General features: G+C 43.5%; 3 protein-coding genes across 3 annotated transcripts; 2 read left to right on the top strand and 1 right to left on the bottom strand.

Annotated features, from left to right (window-relative positions):
• The first annotated feature begins 4,993 nt into the window (after nucleotides 1-4,993).
• On the top strand, nucleotides 4,994-6,751 carry LOC128725446 (SH3 domain-containing protein Dlish). The gene is made up of 5 exons (XM_053819188.1): nucleotides 4,994-5,046; nucleotides 5,239-5,603; nucleotides 5,649-6,014; nucleotides 6,123-6,271; nucleotides 6,387-6,751. Exons 1-5 carry the CDS (start codon nucleotides 4,994-4,996, stop codon nucleotides 6,549-6,551), a joined length of 1,098 nt encoding a protein of 365 aa, XP_053675163.1. The 3' UTR covers nucleotides 6,552-6,751.
• Nucleotides 6,752-6,910: 159 nt separating this feature from the next.
• On the bottom strand, nucleotides 6,911-7,903 carry LOC128725527 (28S ribosomal protein S15, mitochondrial). Its single transcript, XM_053819279.1, has 3 exons — nucleotides 7,558-7,903; nucleotides 7,285-7,480; nucleotides 6,911-7,223 (listed from the first exon to the last, which is right to left on the bottom strand). The coding sequence occupies exons 1-3, from the start codon at nucleotides 7,901-7,903 to the stop codon at nucleotides 6,929-6,931; spliced, it is 837 nt and encodes a 278-aa protein (XP_053675254.1). The 3' UTR covers nucleotides 6,911-6,928.
• A 2,980-nt stretch (nucleotides 7,904-10,883) lies between these two features.
• LOC128726100 (uncharacterized) lies at nucleotides 10,884-13,628 on the top strand. Its single transcript, XM_053819888.1, has 3 exons — nucleotides 10,884-11,113; nucleotides 12,979-13,369; nucleotides 13,445-13,628. The coding sequence occupies exons 1-3, from the start codon at nucleotides 11,020-11,022 to the stop codon at nucleotides 13,452-13,454; spliced, it is 495 nt and encodes a 164-aa protein (XP_053675863.1). The 5' UTR covers nucleotides 10,884-11,019; the 3' UTR covers nucleotides 13,455-13,628.
• Nucleotides 13,629-20,085: the final 6,457 nt, after the last annotated feature.

Below are 20,085 nucleotides of genomic sequence, written 5' to 3'. Positions count from 1 at the left end.
TCTCCATTCCTACTCGATCAAAGTCATACTATTAGAGAATGGAATTTATAACACGCCATTAAACTAAAAATAGTACCTCAAATGTAAACCTTAGCATGATGTTGGTTTCTTTGCCTAGGCATTTTTGGTGACACGCAACGCTATCAACAAGTGGTACACGATTTTGTATTGGTTGGAACTACATGATTCGAGCTATATATTTTTAATACACATAAAATCCATTTGGCGCATAGTTGAAAATCATTACTGCCAATGCGGGCAGAGATAGATCTACGATTTGTCAAACTAAACAATTAAATTTATGTTACACAGTCCTCATAACAGCTGCAGTGATTAGGTAGAGCATACGACTTGAAAAGGTCATCGGTATTATATTTCGCAATAAAACTGTTGGATTGATTAAATAATAATACCAAATATGCGGGATGATAGTGAAAATCCTTCGTCCTTCGAATACCGTCTGCTTTTTACATCGGCGCGCACGCAGCTTCACGTGCCTTCGTAAGGATTCGTAATACTTTTTTAGCTCTTTGTCCAACATTCTACACAAGTTTCTGCCTGTCACTAAGTAGGTAAAATTCAGAAAGTTGCACATAGATTTATATGCGTCTGGATCGTGTAACGGCTTACCACTGGTTCGATGGTTGTCACTTCCACGGTGCTTTCGCATGTACATTTTTACGAGCAAAAGCTGTAGAGGCTACTACTAGTGGTATGATTCATAGTTTCGCTATAGAAAATGCCACTTGCACATTAACGTGCATGAACTTCAAGAAATTTTAAAGAGCGCGAGGATTAAGGAAATTATGCATAAAGAAAATATCGGCTAAAACTCTAAATATGAATGAGCTATATTTGTTCTTTAAATACTTCTACACAACCAGATCGATAGTATAAAAGAATACTACAAAGGAAAATGCTATTCAACAGATTATGCAGAATGCAGAAAAATTACATTACGAAATGTATCGGGGTGCTGCAAATAGTTGAACCAAAGGTTGAGCTTTTTTATAAATGGGTCAAAAGCGGTCATCCTACCATCATGCGGAGTAAAAGCAGAATAAAAATAGTGCCATCGACATAATAACCTTCGTTGGTCATATTTTCAACGACACAGAACATCAGTACGAGTTTCGGTGGACGTTATTTGGTGTAACTTGGCTAACGATGATGCATTCATTAAAGAACAGATTTTTTGGCACGTTATCTAGCTCTTGTCTGGTCGAATGTACCATTTTCATGAGGTAATAAACGGGATAAGGAAATCATATTAACGGAGCTTAGTTTTAAGATGAATTATGCATTTTTTTGGGTTTCAAACGAGCATATTTTTCGAATTCATTAACTCATGGGAAAAAGAAAATTATTTATGAAGGCTTGAGTTGTTTAGTGAAGTTGAACAGCCAATCTTACATAGCCTATAGACGATAATGAACTCCCATATAGACAATAATAGGAAAGAGATTAGTACTTATGAACATAGCTTCATAAGTACTAATCTTTTTTATATATGCTCCTTTGGAATAAATGCACTGTCAACTTGCTACAAAATGCATTCACCAAGTAATCCAACAACCTGCAACAAACTGTGCAAGACACAATAAACGCAACACAATTCCAGTTTCCAGCGACCTTCACCGCATTTTCAGCAGCGATGAGTATAAAATAAACGTTTTGCAAAGCGGAAAGAACGTCGTTCGCGAGTGCGTGAGGTGCATTAATATGCAGAAAAATACGTTACCAATGACCACTAACGGGGACAATGATAAGCTTTCGTTGAATAAAATCTGTTGTATTGAATTTGTGCAATGTATCATAAAACCCATAGTTGCACTGTGGTTTTGTGATTTGTGATTGTGCCTGATTTTAATTGAAAAAAAATTTTAAGTCGACCTGTTGAATGATCTTCAAATTTATAGAAAAAATAATCTTTGAAGACTAAAATAGTGCAAATTTTGACACGATTGCCCATAAGATATACTGTGTGTCAATTCCGGTTCGTAACCCTCCCCCCCACCCATTGCCAAGATCGATCATTTTAAATGTTTAACAGAACAAATCAGGCCTATAGGAAAAACAGGTTTAAATTAGAATTTTTCACCCATTACTTTTTGATTTTGTTACCTTATATGTTGGTTAACGTCTTATATAGTCGTAGGGTAATCAAAATTTATTGAACAGACATTAAAGATTTATTCCACAACCTGAACACTTCCAATTATTTTGGCTCAGTACCAAAAGCGAGACGCTAAAACGATGGAGAAGAACGAAGATATTATGACTTCATTCACGCGATACCAGCTAAAAGAACCATAGAGCGCGTAGATGGTACAGGAAGGAAGTAAAAAACTAAAAGTCCTTGAGATGGTCCGCGTAGTCACGGATCACGCTACTAAATGACGATACGAGTGGACACGTTCGTACTAGGGCCGCATAGATTACGGCGACCAAACAGAAGCGTCCATCTGGCGACGAGCCTCCCCTTCGTTCGATTGTCGTGTGGTGATAATGCTGTGTTTATTAATAACCGCACATACCATGTTCCATCTTGTCGCTAATTGACGTTGGGCGGTCTCCAAAAGAGGCCGATCATGCAGGCTTATCGAAGAACGCACTTATCAAGCATTGAATATTCAAAAAAATTGCTTCGGAATCAGGAAGAAAACCAGAAACCAGGATCGTAGAAACAGCGGAAAATGAACATTTCAATTTATATTTAATGAACAAATTGAATGATTAGGCGAAAATGAGTAATGCAATCAGGAATATCTCGTAACTACAACGCTTCGTTGAATGCTCATTAATTGCTTGCTGTTACTGGAACTTTCGATTTCGTTGCTCCTACGGTGGATCGCAAAATTTCAAATTGCGATACAATCTCAAACCATCGGTTAAAGGCGACCGAGACCGAAAGCACCTAACATCGAAGATTGTGCCTGATGTTGATTTTTTCGTGTTTCTTACTTTGGAAGAAAATGATTTGTTGCTAAAAATAGAAGTAAAAGTGTTGGCATTCACATCACGGCTTACTGTTGCTGCAGCCGCAACATCAGTACCAGAGAGGGGACGGTCAGCCTGGTTGTGTAGGTTAAAGTGGAGGCATGGCCTCGCCGATCACATTAAGGAGGCTTGGTGAGAGAAGTTGTCACAACGGTGCAACTGCAACTTTCTTTCTGTCGTCTCAGATACTCCACGGAGAGGCTCGAAAAAACGTACTCTGCTTTACCGAAAACGTTCATTAACCTTTGCAGGTATAAACGCAGTGCTTTGGTAATGGTGCGAGCGGCAGTTTGTAGGGAAATAATTGCGCAATAGATTTTTGGCTACATGCCATCAGCTTATAAATCCCAACAATGAATGTAGGAGTTGTAACTCAAAACGCAGAAGGTCAGCTGGATGCAAACATTTATCCAGCGGAAATTACCAAAAAGTATACTCAAATAAATAAAAAAGCCGTTGTTCATCGGTAGGTATCAAACGATGAAAATCCATTTTATCGACTCAACTGCAGTTTGTTTACATTTCGATGACAATACTTGCTGCTGTTGCTGTCACGTTTTTGCACTTTTCTCATCCTTTTTATGAATGGGCAAGGCGTAAATGCGCTAAGTATGCACAAATGATATGCATTTGGGTGCTTTACTTGGGGCTTACCTTAATTTTGCGATATCCACGATCCCGACGCAGGCAACTGTAAATGTTGAGTGAGCACAAGCCCTAATAATATACAGATACTTGACCTTGTGCATAAGATTTTCCTTTATTGACAGAGCTTGATAACAAAGGAATTCGCTATAAGCGGCAGAATCACGGCACATAATCTTCAATGCTTGCACTTTTGAACATGATATATATGAAACGCTTATAAATCGCTTTGATATCGTGGTAACGCGAGAAAATCGATACGCACTTTTTTAACTCCACCGCACACTTGCATTGCCCGGTACGCCCCAGGAATGCGTGCCTCGTGGCTGCTTCTGCTACTCTCCCACACGTGTGCTACCAAATCACGTCAATTTTTATCGCTATCATGACGTTAATTATTCGGCAAAATATAGCCTGCACTCATTAAGCGGGATCGCTAATACGTTTAGCAAATACAACGTCGATATTTTTACGCACGACTTGACAAGCCAAACCCGAATTTAGTTTTGACAGAACGCGAGGCTGTTGCTGTTATTGTTGTTGGTTTAGTTTTTCCTTATATCTTCGACGGCTTGTTGTGAAGGGGACTTAAGGTGTCCTTACACGACGCGTAGACAAACATTGTGTACTCAAATTTATTCAGTCGAGTTTAAAAAAGTATTTTGTGTTTAAATGAATACATAAAAAATCTAGGCTTGAATTATGCAAGAAGAACTTTTAAATACAGAAAGGTCATAATGGGTTGCGTAACGACGTGGCCTCAATAAAAAGACTTCTGCAATTAATAAGGCAAAGATAAACTAATAAATTCACTTTCGGGATTAAATAGATTTAAATGATGAATAAAAATCTACTGATCTGGATAATGTTCTTATATCAAGTGCTCGTTACCATTAGAATCAATAACAGCTTGTTCAAATGACATTCTGCTATAAAATATGATCGTGTGATCACCCTATTGAAGATCGTTTCTCTTTTACATTTTGACAGTTGTTTGCATCTTCGTTCTTCTAACGTGTTGCAAGCGATCTTTTGTTGCTTTCTTGCTCACTGATTTCAACGACTAGGTCAATCGGAGCCGAGAGTGATCAAAGCAATTAAACCAAAAAAACCTGTATACGTTCTGCCTATGACGTTCGGGTTACCATAAAAATAAAATTCCTTTGCACGCAGGAATCGTAGGTGATCTTCGTTTACAGTTGTCCTCTGTTTTGGAACGGATTCGACGGAAACAGGGCGTCGGTATGATGATCAACTCTCCGGAATAGAGTGAATTTACGTTAAACGTTTGCGCGGGATTGAAGCTGGAGGCTGGGCTTCGTAAAATCAAAGCAAAAGTGCTCCCATAATGGCATTCTTGTGTCCCGTACGCATTCGCCGTGGGAAAAAGAAGAAACGTAAGTATGTTTTGAGCTGTGTGTGGCAGAGCTGACCCCCCAGGGGGTTTTCTTGGAGGAGAATTCTTCAGTAACCTGTTGCGTAGCAGTGGCGATCGTGATTCGATATCGCTCCGGTTCATTAGTGCGAATTGACTAATTACTCTAATCTTATATTTTTTGTTCATTACAATGCTACCGTTCCAGCGATTGGAAGCGATATCGATAAAGATCTGTCGAGCAGCCTAGGTCTGAACCATGGCATGGGACGGATCACAGGGTCCGCCAGCATTGAAACACTGGTGCGGGTTGGCATCGAGAAAGAACACGGTCTTAGCCCGGATAGTAAGATGGTGGTGCTGCACGACTTCACGCCTTGTGTGGACGATGAGCTGGAGGTGAAGCGAGGCCAAATAGTGAACATACTGTACCGTGAAAACGACTGGGTGTACGTGATTGGGCAGGACACGCGGCAAGAAGGTTTCATTCCGCACTCGTACTGTGCCCCCTTCAACACACAGCTCGCCGATTTGGCCATCAAGAAGAAGCTCCCTCGTGATATTGCAACGATGGGCGCTCCTGGTGGCGGTGGGGGCCCAGGACCGGCCGGGGTTAATGGACTAGTAGGTGGCGGCATCGGCAACGGAGTTGGGCTGACGGCGGCCGATCTGATTGATGGAATGCCGGATATAAGCATGGACGTGTTAGATGATAGCACTGGGCCAGGCTTGCTCACAAACGCGCTGAAGCACTCGCAGGCGAGTCTCAGTTCTGAGCCAGACTTCTTGCCATTTGCCAAGGACCCGAGTGGCCGCTACATTGTGCTGTATACGTTCATAGCACGTGATGAGAATGATGTTTCGGTGGAGCGAGGCGAGTTTGTTACCGTCCTGAACCGCGAGGATCCTGAGTGGTTCTGGATCGTGCGTAGCGATGGGCAGGAGGGTTTCATCCCGTCCGGGTTCGTATACCCGGCGGAAAACATCTTGCAGGGTCACGTCGGCAAACAGCAGCAACAACAAGGAGGAGGTGGTGTAAATAGTCTGGGATCCATCGGGAACGACATGAACAGTCTACAAGGAATCAATGGAGGATGTGGAGGAACAAACATGACCGTTTCAAATCAACATCAACAGCACCAAGCCCAGCATCAACAACAGCAACAGCAGCAACATCATCAACCGCCAGGCATAGGATCGGACGATCTTCGGTACCATGGAACGGAACTAGTAATGCTCTACGATTATAAGGTAAATTGCTTCCAAGCTTAAATATACATACTCCGCACTACTCCGGCGTGAGAAAATAGGAGTTGGGCAGAATAGCCTATGACATATTTTACTATTATTCAATTCGCTTCTTTAGGCACAAGCGCCAGATGATTTGAGCGTGCGGAGGGGCGACTGGATCTATGCGGACCTCAACAATCAGACTGTCGACGGATGGTTGTGGGCGTACGCACCGAAAACCCGCAAGTACGGGTTCATTCCCAAAGCATATGCCCGTCCACCTGCCATGACGAGTCTGTAGGAAGGCATTCCCATGCGTTTCGTTTTTGTAATCGTTAATTTTAAATTATTTGTAAACCTCAAACAGTACTAGTATTTAATTTGGATGTAATTCCATCCCATTTTGTGTGCATCCCATACTTAGCAGGGGAGTGATACAGTTTCGCTGCATTCCCTGATTCGCGGTGTTTTAATTTCATGGAGACATAACTCATTCCATAGGCGAGTTTATAACAACTTTTGTTTTTTTTACACACGCGCTCTAGGTCAAGTCTATTAATATTATTTGTATTTTTTATAATAAAATGAACGGAAATGAACCGGGAAGTTATTTTTCTCTCTCACTTTATTCAATTACGGAGGCCACATTGGACAGTCTACGACATACTTTGAACACTCTTACGAATCTTCCCGCTCTTTTAAGCTTTCTGCAATGGCAGCTCGTTTCTGTTTAAGCTGTTCGTACTGGTTACGAACAGCTTTGACATGTTCAGACGTAACTGTGATTGGCACACGACATTCCGTCTGTTCCTGGCGTATAAATTCCAGATTTTTTAACTTTTTCTCCAGAAAGTCTAGCTGCTGCGATTCAAGTTCTTTCCGGTACTCTTCTAGGCGAGCTTCTTTGATCTGGTCACAATGAATATTTGTCAGTTTTCGCAAAGAATCTTTTCGTGTTATCCAGTGGAAGTGCCTGGAGTGATTATTAGTATACATGACCGTTGTGCAGGAAATATTGGTATGAATGAACTTACGTTGGATATGGTTTGTAGACAAGGTCTAACTTTTCTAAAATATACTCAAACCTCCGGTAATCCCAACGCCGCAGGTAACGAAGGTATCGCTTCCGTTTGTCGATAAGCTCCTTCACTTGTACCTTTACTTTGGACTGACGGGGGAATTTTTCCATATATTCCTGTAAACTACGAATTCTAGCCGTCATCAGCCCCACTGTTAAAGAAACGTAAACACGATAAAATGATAATTATACTGATGAAATTACATTAAAAAAAAGTTTGATGTCTTACATTTCGCTTCTATTGAACCGTAGTCGAGTTCGTGTCGATAAACCCTGCGTACCATATCGTCTTTGAAATTTTCCACCATCTCACGGCGCCGGTTGTGCTCAAGGGTGAATAGGTTTCGCACATGTTCGGTGGCTGTTTCCAGTTCTTTTGATTCGCGGTAATCCTTCATCAGCTCAGTGCCGGTAAATTTTGGCAGGATCTGCAAATCACCGGACTTTTCCGGTTTGTAGCAAGGAATTTTCTCTGGGCGAACCCATTTGATTTTCAGATCCGATTTTAGTGCATAAGAGCGAATAACATAATTAACGGTAGTTGTTACCGTTCTGAGCTTGGCCAATGTGTTCATCGTAGATTTATAACTTGTTACGAAAGAAGTGCCTGTGACTACGACTCTTAGGACAACCTTAAACTACGTAGCGCATAAATTGCCCAGCTAATCAATACTTCCTAACAGATATATGATATTGAATTTAAACGTGATATTCGTGTTGCACTGTGAGTATGAATGCTTTTATTTAATTTGTTTTATAGTCAGAATGCTTAGAATCACTTAGAAATATGCAGCAATTTATTTTGACACACGTAAGGTAAACAGTCCATTTTGACAATTATGCTTCTAGTTTATACTCTCATGTGAGAAACTTCCATAGGAGATGGTCCACGTGGTGCTATCAAATTTCATGTTAGTGAAAATAAATGTTTTAGTACACAGTTGTATTAGATAAGTGCATTTATGGTAACATACTAGCCCACTTATGCACTTGATGCAAGATCACGACTTCATTTGAAAATACTTTTATTAAACTAACACGTCAACTGTTCTTTCGGTTTAAGCTAACTAAGCACTTATTTGCCTGAGATTATAAATCCGTTATAACTTATTTACCTTAAGGAGGACGGGCAACCCCGAGGAGATAGTGAAAATAGTTAAACCAGATTGATTTGAATAATGTGCGGACGAGCTTCTAGGTTATTTTGCGATGCATGGGGTAATGATTCAATTTATTTTTTATTTGATAAAAGATTTGAATGCTGAATTTAAAAAAAAAACACACCATAAAGCAAAATGCTTAAAAAACCAATTTATTTTTCATATTGACTAAAGATCACTAGTACTCAACGAAATATTGTTTGATTATATTAGCATGACTGGATAAAACGTTTTCCTGTTGCGGGAAGTCCGAAGGGTTACACCACAACTCAATAGCTATTATTGGCAAATCAAAAAAGTCTACAGAAAAAAAAAACAAATCTCTACATAAACTTCAAGCTCAGCCGCCAGTAAATGAGTAACAAAACAACGGTTTAGGAAACAGATCCGGCTATAAATTCATCTAGTTCCGGGTAAATGCAGCAAGCTTACGCTGAATAGAAAGCAATAAAAATGACGATGGGAGCGAAACACTTATTCTAACGAACACGGTTAGAACTGCTTGAGTTGTTTGTTATGTTGGCTTAGATCTAGACAAACAGGTTTCGTTTGTCAGAAAAATATGTTTATATTAAGCTAAAAATAAGCAGATGCTTTGGCTTGGGAGCGTAAATGAAAAAAGAAAACGGAGGCGTTGCAGTGATCCTTGGATGAAGCGAGAAGGGAGTAGCATAATTTGTGCAAATCCTTTTAAGTTACGAGAGGTTCATTAAGCATTTATTGTAGCATTCAATAGGGTCAGAACAACAAGTTTTATTTTAAATGCGCCATAAACAGCAAATCTTGATCAACCTCCGTCCACTGGAAGTCAAGGTTCAACTTCTGACAAAATATTCTTGTTCTTTTAACAGTTGAAAACAACGTATAAACATAATGAAGCATAATGAGAAATCTCTTGAAAAGAAAAGAGAAATGTAAAACAGTATGCCATACAGCGTGGCATTGAGGGAAATGACCATCAACAGAGCCAGTTTCTTAGCGTTTCTCATTGACAAGTATACATGTATATATATATATGTTCGTCGTCCGAATCCTTTCACTGGATTTTACTTACTTATCCACATCCAGATAGCACTAGATAACATCCGCGGGAACGGCAATTATCAAAAAATGGAGCAACAACATAATACCAATCCATGAACGAGGGTTTTAATGCCGGTATCCTTTTCCGTCCGCAAAGCCTTTCACGTAAGCACAATGTCACGGCTTTCGATGGGCAACTCGGTCCGTGAGCACCTTGCTGCCGCCATCACCGCCTCTACTATTTCGAGGAAGTTCGGCCTCTCTGATGGAGACGCCATGTTTGCCTCCCATGATTGATCGCTTAAAGTGGTAGACCTTGTACTTTTGTAGTACGGCTTTTGAAGTTTGGGGCGTCTTGCTCTCCCCACTATCGGTGCGATAATGTTTGGTTGTTCGATTTGTAACAAAGTGGATAGGTTTCACTGGTCCGTGGGGCAAACTCTGACTCTGCCGTAGACCGTCTTCGAAGGTCACGATCGTTAATTTCTCCTTATAGACACCACCCGACGACGACCATTGAAAGTCAAAAGAATGTGCAGGCCCCTATAAACATCTGCTTCGCAGGGAAATTCCAGAGGCTTCGTTTACATTTTTTGCTGTCATCTCTTTGGTTCCGATTTCGCTTGCTGATTTCCGTGTTCCGGTTCGTCTGTGAAGGCATCAAGTCAAAGAAGCACCTTACCGGTTCTGCAGCGGTTTTAATAGGAAAGGTGATCGTACCTAAAAACAGTTAGACTCTTCGAAGATTCCCTCCATTAAGCTACGTCGCATGCGTATTATTCACACTAATGATCCTTCTTCTTCTGATGGTTTCATTCGTCACTCCACCCGTACCGACCGGTCAACGACCAGCCACAGCAACGGCGCTTTTCAAGGATGTTATGATCTTCCTGGACCGGTATACAGTCGGTTGAAAAGTCCGATCTATTGTTTGAAAACCCTTCTTCACTTTATTAGTCGGCGGGTCTGGTGGACCTGCTAGGCTTAGACCGATGCTACAGTATTACGTCTCAGTGATCTAGCCTTAGAATCTCGGCAGGACGGGGTAAGGACGGACCAAAGCTACTAAATACCAAATTAAAAGCAAAAAAACCCATGACTCAGCCGAAGACCTCGCAGCAGTTTCGATCCTCGACAACGTGATCGTGTAATATCAGAGCCGGTCGTGTTGGAACCATAGCCTGAATGTTCAAGCCTCGCTCTCCTGTCCTCGGTGGTGACGAGGCGTGTTTGTTTACCAGTTCGCTCTCAAACGACGAAAACCTCCCTCCTTCCCATGGTGGGATGCTGTAGTCGCGCCCTGCAGCATAAAAACCACTATTTGACTATCGAATCCCACCAGTTGATCGTCTGCCGTCGGACAATTCGGATCGCTAACAGCTCCGCCCGATTGCTCCCGTCAACGCCTGCTGTGCGTTCCGGTTGTTGTATGTTTTGTGTGTTGTGCAAAAAAGTGCTCTTAGCAAAACGTGTAAAAAACTGTTTAGAAAAGCGATCAATTCAAAACGATGAAATTGATTGTTGCGTTTGCTAGCCTGCTGGCGGTAGCGCTTGGGGCGCCAGCAGCACAATTTGGCTTCGGATATCCCGGCCTAGGAGGAGGTATTACACTGTTCGACGGGTGATTCTTAGTGGTTTATGCTAAAGGCGTCTCAGGGTGGCAATGAACGACGGGAACGAGTGTAGTGTAGAAATGGTATTTGGTTGCCTCGGTATAAGCAGTACTCGTAGATCGTCAAACCTACTGCAGTGATAGTAATAGCTTCCCACTAACATGAATGGCAAGCGTAGTTATCAGGGTTTTATAACACTTTTTTTATAAATTTCTTTATCGCTCTACTCTATTGATCTTCGGATGATTTGTGTATCGTCGGCTCCTTGACATTTTAATGCCCTTCCATAGCCAAAGCATATCGAAAAGGTAGTTATATTTGAGATGTGCGCTGTTCGGCTTACATCCTGAAACAATACGATTTTAGTATAATTCTAAGTCGATCTCCCTTTGTTCCCGGAAATAAATATTGATCATCTTCAACTCATTGGAATGCAACCGAATGACGCCTTACTTTGCACGGTTTGCAACCTGTTCGCACCTTCCACGATGTTTCCACGCTGGCGATCGCCTTACCTAATCGACATCGATTTCTACGGCTATGCAAACAATTCGATGCATCGCACACGCTTCTAATCTGACCTTCCCTGTGATGCACTCTCTGGTGATACATACAAATATACATACACACCCTTGGTACACACATACATGGCGCCTGTTTTACAGCACTACGCAGAGGTACGATAGTGTCCCGAAAGATACGCTAGCACATTTCTTTCACATCCTCGCACACGCATTACGATCCATCATTGGAACCAAGTTGACCTGTTATTGTTTCGGTTAAGATATTTCTTGTTGTACGACTCATGTTAAAAGCTTAAAGGTTATTACTGGAAAACTCTGAAAATGAAAAAATGAAAATGGAAAAGAAAGTTTTTTCAATGCTGGTCGTTTCTCATTTGCAATGTAAAATTCTTATGCCATCATATAGCAACAAAAAGTTGATTATTTGCAAAGGTTTATCCGTTTGTTGGCTTTATTCTTTAGCATTTGTGTCGATTATTTTTTTAACCTCCTACATGATCCTGCATGGTACTCAAGCTTACAAAAAATTCCCGAATTTCTGAAATTTCACACCGCACGGCAAATATAGCTCCATGTCAATAACCACTGTTGAACAAGAATAGAAGCTTTTACCCCTTCCCGGATGGGTGGATGGGATCACAATCGTTCGTTACCGGCTTGTATATCGAGTATTGTTTGTTTTATTTTCGATTGAGTCGCCAGCCGGCTTGACATCTTTAGTGGTCGTTGTACAAATTTCACGTAGATTTTGTTTGTTAATTTATTGACTGGCAATGCTGAACAAAACTTGTCAACAAGCCGGTTGTTCTGCCAATGAGTGCTTTTAAACAAACAAAGTTTTGCAAAACATGCTGCATACATCCTTTATTACCGAGTTAGCTTATTTTATCCAACATGGACTCAATGGAGGTGATCGTACCGTGTGGTGATTCTATTATTATCATTGACTTTACTCTCATTTTCGTGCTCTAAAAACTCTTTCCTAATCATAGACTAATAGTAGTTTTGCTGCTTAAATTTCGGTCCATGGTCGAATTTTCTAGGCTTCATTCCGGTAGCGGTTGCGGTTCCCGTAGCTGTGGCACCGATCGGTGTCGCTCCGGTCGGTGTCCTATCGCCGGTTGGATACGTAGCGCCAGGTAATGGGTTCGGGCTGTTCATCGCCATGTCCCATGGCAGTATATACCAAAACAGATGGACGTTGATGTAGAACAAAAAGTTGTGGCTGGTATTTTTCGATTCGGATCTCAATAGTCGTATATTAATCATTGTTTTTGCGTTATTCTTTTGCTTAAAAAAAATTATCCCTCATGGATCGAACGCAACCAAGGGTACTACAACCGTTATCCTCATCGCGCTCCGCATTATCACAATCCTCATTATCACGGTGGACAATATGGTGGTCCGGTAGGTGGTTACTACGGAGGTCCAGGAGGATATTACGGTGGCCCGGTTGGTGGACATGGCGGTGGTGGACTCTCTGCAAGCCAGGCTAATGCTCAGTCGGCATCGTTTAACATTGGACTTGGTGGCATCTCGGGCTCGTTCAGCAACTCGAACGCTAACTCGTTCGGTCAGGGCGGTGGACTCGGTGGATCTGGCTCGCAGGCTTCAGCACAGTCCGGATCGTTCGGAGGTGGCCTCGGTGGGCTCAGTGGCTCGGCATCGAGCGCTCAAGCGTCCTCTAACTCGTTCGGTGGAGGTGGCGGTGGATTGTTCCCGTAAGTAGATCAAACAGAAAACGCGATAAGTTAATTCAATTTCAATTCAAAATATAAACAAATCCTCATTTTTAGATTCTTCTAAGATCTAAGATCTAAGACAAACTGCAGATGCGCCTCGCTGGCATCAGCTCGGCGAATGACACAACCCCATCCACCTTCTATACATCGTCATCGGATTCCGTTTTGTTACGCCCGTCCTATTCACGTGTACCGTGTTGTAAGATATTGTATTATTATTTATGAATAAAACATTTGTAAAAGCCCAAATAATGTCCTCATGTTCCCACACGATATTCTCCCGAAACAAGCAGCAAGAAAACGAAACTGGTCTGTTGCATACACCCTTCGAAATGGGGCCATAGGTTTGAACGACACAAAAGACTTGAATGCTTCACCGAATAGTAGGCGACGAACCTCTTATTTGGCCCTTGCGGTTTCGTGTTTCGGTAAGGAAAGAGAGCTGCCTCGTTGAAGGTTAACGTTGTGAGTTGATTGAAAACTACTATGTCGTTCGCTCGAATTCACACCTTGACGCAAAGTTGCATGTTTGAGGCTTGTGTGACGTTTTTGTAAAAAAAAAGATTTTCAAATTTTTTCACAAATGCAGCCGTAACGTTTGTTGAAAGGTCATTAACTACGACATGTGCTAATCCATGAATGACCTCCAGCAAAAATCACTATGAGTGATTCTTATGCTCGACCTTAAGCAATGAAGGGCAGAAGTTGAGTCGAAGTTATTTTATTAATTTGATAGTAGTTTACTATCAAATGCAATTAAAACTTCTGCAACTCGATCAAATGTTACATAGTTGACATGTTTTGGCATTAAATGAAGAGACATTATACTTCCAATGCTTGTAATTTTTTGTTAAAGTCAAATGTAGCACTCACTGCAATGTGAATTTTTAATTGTACAATAATTGGCAAATTTGCATGCAAGTGATTGATTTTTATCATAATTTTTATCTTCATTCCTTATCCAAACCAATTAAAAAAAATATTACATCATCTTATTGATATTTGTAAGGTTAAAAGAAGTAAAAAGTTAAAAGAAGTAAGAGTAGAATAAATAGAAATAATGTCAGCGCTACTCAATCTAAAAACTATCATGTTGCGTACAAGTTGCTTGTTCTTGTTGTCGGAAGTGGAAAAGAATATACTTTTACTGAATTCAGAGTATTTAAAGTCGTTGAAGAAATAAAGAGAAAGAATGATTAATTTATAAGCATTATGAATGAATGGGAGAGATTTTTTAAGTAAATGAAGAATTTTGAAAATCGCGTTATTATTTAATGTAATTGCACGCAAGTGCCTTGTGAGTGCTACGTTTACCTTTTATCGAAACACTCGTTTTGTCCCGGCTAGAGTTCATCATATACATGTAAAAGACGATGTCGGTGAAGAGATGGAATGGAAAACCTTCATTCGAGCGTTGATTGGTGTGCGCAAAGCCAAGAGCTCATCGCTAGATGAATCCATGTTGAAGGGTATACCATGTTTTCCCCAACTGCATTGCAAGCTTGTGTGTTCCTAGGTTGATGGAAAAAATGAGGAAAAATCTCCTGTTTTGCAGTGACAGCATGCCTGCAAAACACCCATGGCAACCGATCCTATTGTACAGTATTTGGCGGTGAGTGCCGCAGGTCGGAAAATTCAAAACAACCACAGAGCGAGTCTTGCGCCTGGAAGCCATTGCGTGGGTGCGTGACACTCAGTAAAAACCGGCGAGCCCTTGCCCGTACGGAACGTGTCACACTCACATACACCTTCCATAGGTCGGAGCAAGCTAAACATGAGAGAAGGGAAACGAGAGCATGGCTGATTCTTTACGAATATCCTGACCGAACAGAGCGGCACGGGACGGTGCCGATGGAGGTGCACACGTGATCGGCCAGTTTGTTGTTGCGCAAATGCGTACGACAAGCTGCTTCGCCGCTGAGTGTCGTTTTGTTGTATGCATCGGTATGCCGGCAACGCACGCCGGCCGTACGATGCACTTAAATGAATAGCCAGGCTGGGCGTAGGAGTGTGTGAACGAGATGCCCGAAGCTGCAATCAGGAGAGTGTCGACCAACGGACAGATGCGCACTTATCGCGGGCCAAGTCTTGATTGCGTACAGTGGCGGCTGAAATAGTACCGAGTGAATTCATTACCTATTCGACCGCTAGTTAATGTATTATATCAATATGAATTATAAAGAACAAGGTAGCAACAACATTTAGAACACATTTAGTATCTGTTTCTAGTTCACCCTACATACAAAATATAGAACATGTTCCAGTTCCAGTTCCATACGTACCATTGTTCTTATTTGACTCATTTAAAGATTGCTGTTGTAATCGTAATATGGTACTTTTCCCAATCTTTTATTCATTTTTGAACCAATAAATCAAACAAACTAACATTTTTCCGTCCGTCACTGTGTAAGCGCCGGTAGTTCTCTTCACGACAGACTCTCAGTTATCCCCGGTACTCACCCTACCGGAACGTTCATCGGTGTTTTTCTTACCCGTGCCAGAAAACCCACACGGCCACATGAACGACACCCAACAGCGGCTCCATTTTTTTCCTTTATGGCGAGCAATTTTCTGAACTCACCGCTACAGCGAAACGTCACTCGCGCTCTTCGTGCGTCTGAGCAGCTTCGGGCGTACCAAAGGCGGCGAATTTCGAGGCCCGAAGCGGCCACACTGCTCCATGGTGTGTCAGTCCCGTTTTCATCGCTTTGGTAGTCGCCGAGTGTGTACTTAGCCGGGTTGTTCAGTTTTTCCCGTCACGACGAACCGTTCGCTCCGACAGCTTCCCAGTTTCTAAAGTGCCCACTCCCACAGAAGCAGGTGCGCGTCGAGCAGCAGCCAGTCGTAGTACACCCAGAAACACACCTAGCGCCTCGGATTAGCGAGCACAGGTACGCGCCACCGGAAGTGGATCTTGACGTAGCCGCGTGCAAACCGTGTGCCTCAGAAGCAACCCGTTCGAAAGCTCGGGTACGGATTCGTGGTGGAAAATCTCCCGCAAGTTCCTGTGCGTTTTGTTTGTGTTCCTTGCACGGAGCCCGCTTTTCCAGCTCATATCGACTCCGCTCGACCCGTACTCCGCAACCAGTTTTTTTTGTTTGTCGCTGTTGTTGTCGTTTTTGCTCCGATTAAAGGATAACGAATAGGTTGCTTGCACGGGACGGGTTTTGTGTGGGTGATTGAGTTTAACTTAAATAAAAATGCCGCATCGTTCCACAAACCGTGTCAGGATGTGCCTGAACGAGGCGACAGAGCGAGAGAAGGAGAGCAAACCAGTGTGTGCGAGCGAAGGTGGCCCAAACGAGAGAGCGCGTAGGAGTGAATGCGACCGTCGTTGCGACCTGCACCGTTTCCGGATTGCGGACTGTGGAAACGGAAGCTCCAGTGCCGGTGGAGCAGCAGGACGCAGGGTGTTTGAAGGCGAAAGCGTGGAAGCCCATTTTTTCAAGTGATTTGCCGAATGGGTTGATTGAGAGGAGCAGTGCAACACCCGTCTAGAACCGTGCAATGCCGGCAAACGTGGCGAACAATCGAAATCGGGCCACCGGACGAGCACGTGGTGTTCTGCGTCTCCTCCGCGGTCCCTAGTCCGGATTCCTTCTCACATCGTAGCTAATCGATCAACCGGCAGTGGTCGCCCGCATGCGGCAGCAAACTTCTCGTCCGGCAATCGATCGTATACGTATGCTTTTTTGACATCCAAACCAAGTGATAGGGCGGTTCAAGAATCGATCTAAGAAGTGTGTTCGAATCGTGGTTGAAGCTCCAACTTTCCCACAGCAATAAGACGCATCTACTTGGTTGAGCTGTGGCTCATTTTGATTGAGAGTTTAAACTTTTACTCGATACCTATTGGAGTACGGTTGAATGTTTTCTTGTGCCTGTGAAAGAAAGGCTGTTTTTTTTTATTCGCGATCGCACTCTCCACGTGGTTAGAGCCGCATCACTCGAAACGCCACCCAGGGCCTAGATAAGGCTTCCGTGTTCATTACTCTGCTGTCATCGACGATAACACAAAAACAAATGCTGTCATGCTCGATAAAAAAACGGTGCTTCGATAAAAAAAAAACAAACAAGATTTAATTGAATAAACCGATCCGTTATCCGTGCCGTGCTGGTTGTCAGAGTGTGCGTTCCGTGTCTCTAGCATGCGAGCTTTTGGGCTCCGTTCTTGGCGCGTGGATTGGGCGAAGCGAGCCGACTACCGCGTGACAGGGCGCACGCACACGCACACACCGGGGTCCATTGATATGGTCGCGCGGGGGAGTTCGCTCTCGCGTCCTCGCACCGTTGCTCATCAGTTTGTACTCCATTTTCAGGTTGGCAGGACGGTCTTTTAGCGAAGTAGTCGTCCGTCGCACGGTTTACAGCGTAGCTGCGTGCGTGAATCCGATCGTTCCCGTTATTTTCCCGCCCCGATAGTTTAGTGTGCGTTTAGAGCGCGTGTTGGCCAAGAAAGCAGAGGAGAAGAAGTAGAAAAGTAAAGTGTACCAAGTCCTGATATTTTTGCACCGACCGGCGTCCTCGTGTTGGTTTGGTGGAGCCGTGGTTGTTTTGTGGTGAGTGTTTCTGTGCGTGAGCCAGCTGCGGTTAGTGCGTGAGCAGGTTTTGCCACCCTATCGTCCCTGTTCCGGTCCCGTTAGTGTGTTTTCCCCGTAGGTGTGCGGGTGCAGGTGTAATTCGTCCGTGTCATTTAGCCCGTGTTCACGTTCGCACCTTTTCTTCCGGCGCCAGCAGCCAGAAAGCAGCAGATCAAAAGAAAGCCAATTGCAGCACCTTCATTTGGTGCGTGGTAAATAATATTTCTATTGCGACCGACGTTGCGTTCGTGTGGTTGTGGGCGAGTGTGTGATTTGTGCGCGTGGGTTGCGAGTGTCTCTTGAGATTTCGATCGGCTACCCCGGTGTCACACGGGTCGATTAGCGCAAACGGCGTCCCATCACCAATACCATCACTACCGGTCAACGATGGAGCACCAGAACCAGGACCTCGGAGCGCATCCGGGCAGCAACCAGGCCGAGGTGCCGAACGACCCAGGGTAAGTGTCTTGGCTTCTACTGGACAAAGTTTGTTGGCGAAAGTTTTCTTTTCTGTCAGCCAGAGGAGCGGATAGTCAGTGAAAAAATCCAGCAAAGCGAAATAGCAATAAGTGGCCCTCATGACTCGATCGTGTGAGGGAGAACTTTTATTGTGTGGTTAAGCAGCCTGCATCACGGTAGCTAGGTTAAACAATCCGTACAGTTGCTTGTAGATCTTCTCCTGGAGGTTGTCCAATGCTCCATCGAACGTGCCTTTGTTTGTCCACCGTGTTCGCGCGATGGGCAATTATCATAATTTAATAGTGTCCTTCTAATCACATACCACGGCTTTCCGGTCTCGTCGTCGACTCACGGTTTGCCCTTAATTTCACAAAAGCGCCAACGGTGGCAATGACTCGTCGGGAGCGCGTGTTCTTGCCGTGGGGGTGTTAATTTGTTCGATTCACATCGATGTGGTCTGCGATCGACATCTTGGTCGTTTGTGGTTGTCATGTAAACAGTGCCGGACGGTTGCGTAGCCGAACCGGTTTAAAAAAAGCCAAGTCTTCCAGTCTACCCTTCGTGAAGCAGTTCAAACGTGGTCACTTTCTCAATGGTGGCCTTCTGGGGCGGTGACTTACGGACCTTTATGAGAGGTGTTTGACATGCGATGTCCTGTATTAGTAGGCCGTGCGTACCTTTTCGTCTACGATGATTGACATTTGCATCCAGCCGGAGCAGCAGCAGTTTTGGTAACAAACTCTGACGTCCCTCAACGTTGGACGTCATCGGACTCTCGGTTCAGGCGGAAAACGGTTTCGTGACTCCTTTGGATTTAGTTAGCTTCAAAGAGCAGCAGATTCAAAAAGAAAAAAAGCCATGCAATCGCAAAGTCAATATTTAAAAAAAATTCAAAAACGAAATACGAACGTCTAGAAGGATCGAGGGTGTGCACACGTACACACATACATTCCCGCACATATGGTAACTAAAATGATTCTCTTGACGGTGGATAGTGATTGAGTCATGAGACGCACGAACTGACTCCGCCGGTTACTGGCTCATTAGAAAGTAGTCTCTATTTTTAGGGATACATTTAAGACCAACCGGCAAGGTGATGGGGCGAAAAGAGAGAAAGAAAGAGAGAGAATAAAAAGAAAGAGAGAAAGAAATAGATAGAGAGAGAGATATGCGAAGCAACGGGGGAAATTGGCACGTTTTAAAGCCACGCCAAATGGAAGCAGCAAAAACGCCACACATTTACTCGCACGATCCGAGCTTTCCAGATTGGCGTGAACCGGGGATATTCGATTCCTGCCCCTTAGTGTCCCTCCTTCACTCCGACCAGGGGAACCATGCCGGTAAAGATCCATCGCCACGATATCCGTTAGTCGGCGGCCTTCGGCGATCCATCTCAGGTCCTCACTTGACGAGCCATTTTCAGCACGCGCGCGGAAAAACGGCCTATAGGAAATACCGGCTGACGGCAGCGCGTGACCTTTCGTGGCGCGTTTTTCGCGTCATGTTTTCATGTTTTACGTAACGCCGCAACAAAACGTGCCCCGGTGCCGTACACCGATGGTGACGGTGGCGTAGTCGCTGTTGTTTGTCGTCGTCGGTGATGGTCGAGATGAAGAAGATCGCGATCGTTGTGTGTGGATGGCATTTCGACGCGCT

Source organism: Anopheles nili, chromosome 3 (assembly GCF_943737925.1).
Source record: "Anopheles nili chromosome 3, idAnoNiliSN_F5_01, whole genome shotgun sequence".
In the NCBI taxonomy this organism is placed as follows: domain Eukaryota; kingdom Metazoa; phylum Arthropoda; class Insecta; order Diptera; family Culicidae; genus Anopheles; species Anopheles nili.
Note: the sequence above shows the minus strand (reverse complement) of the source record. Positions and strands in the feature narration are given on the sequence as shown.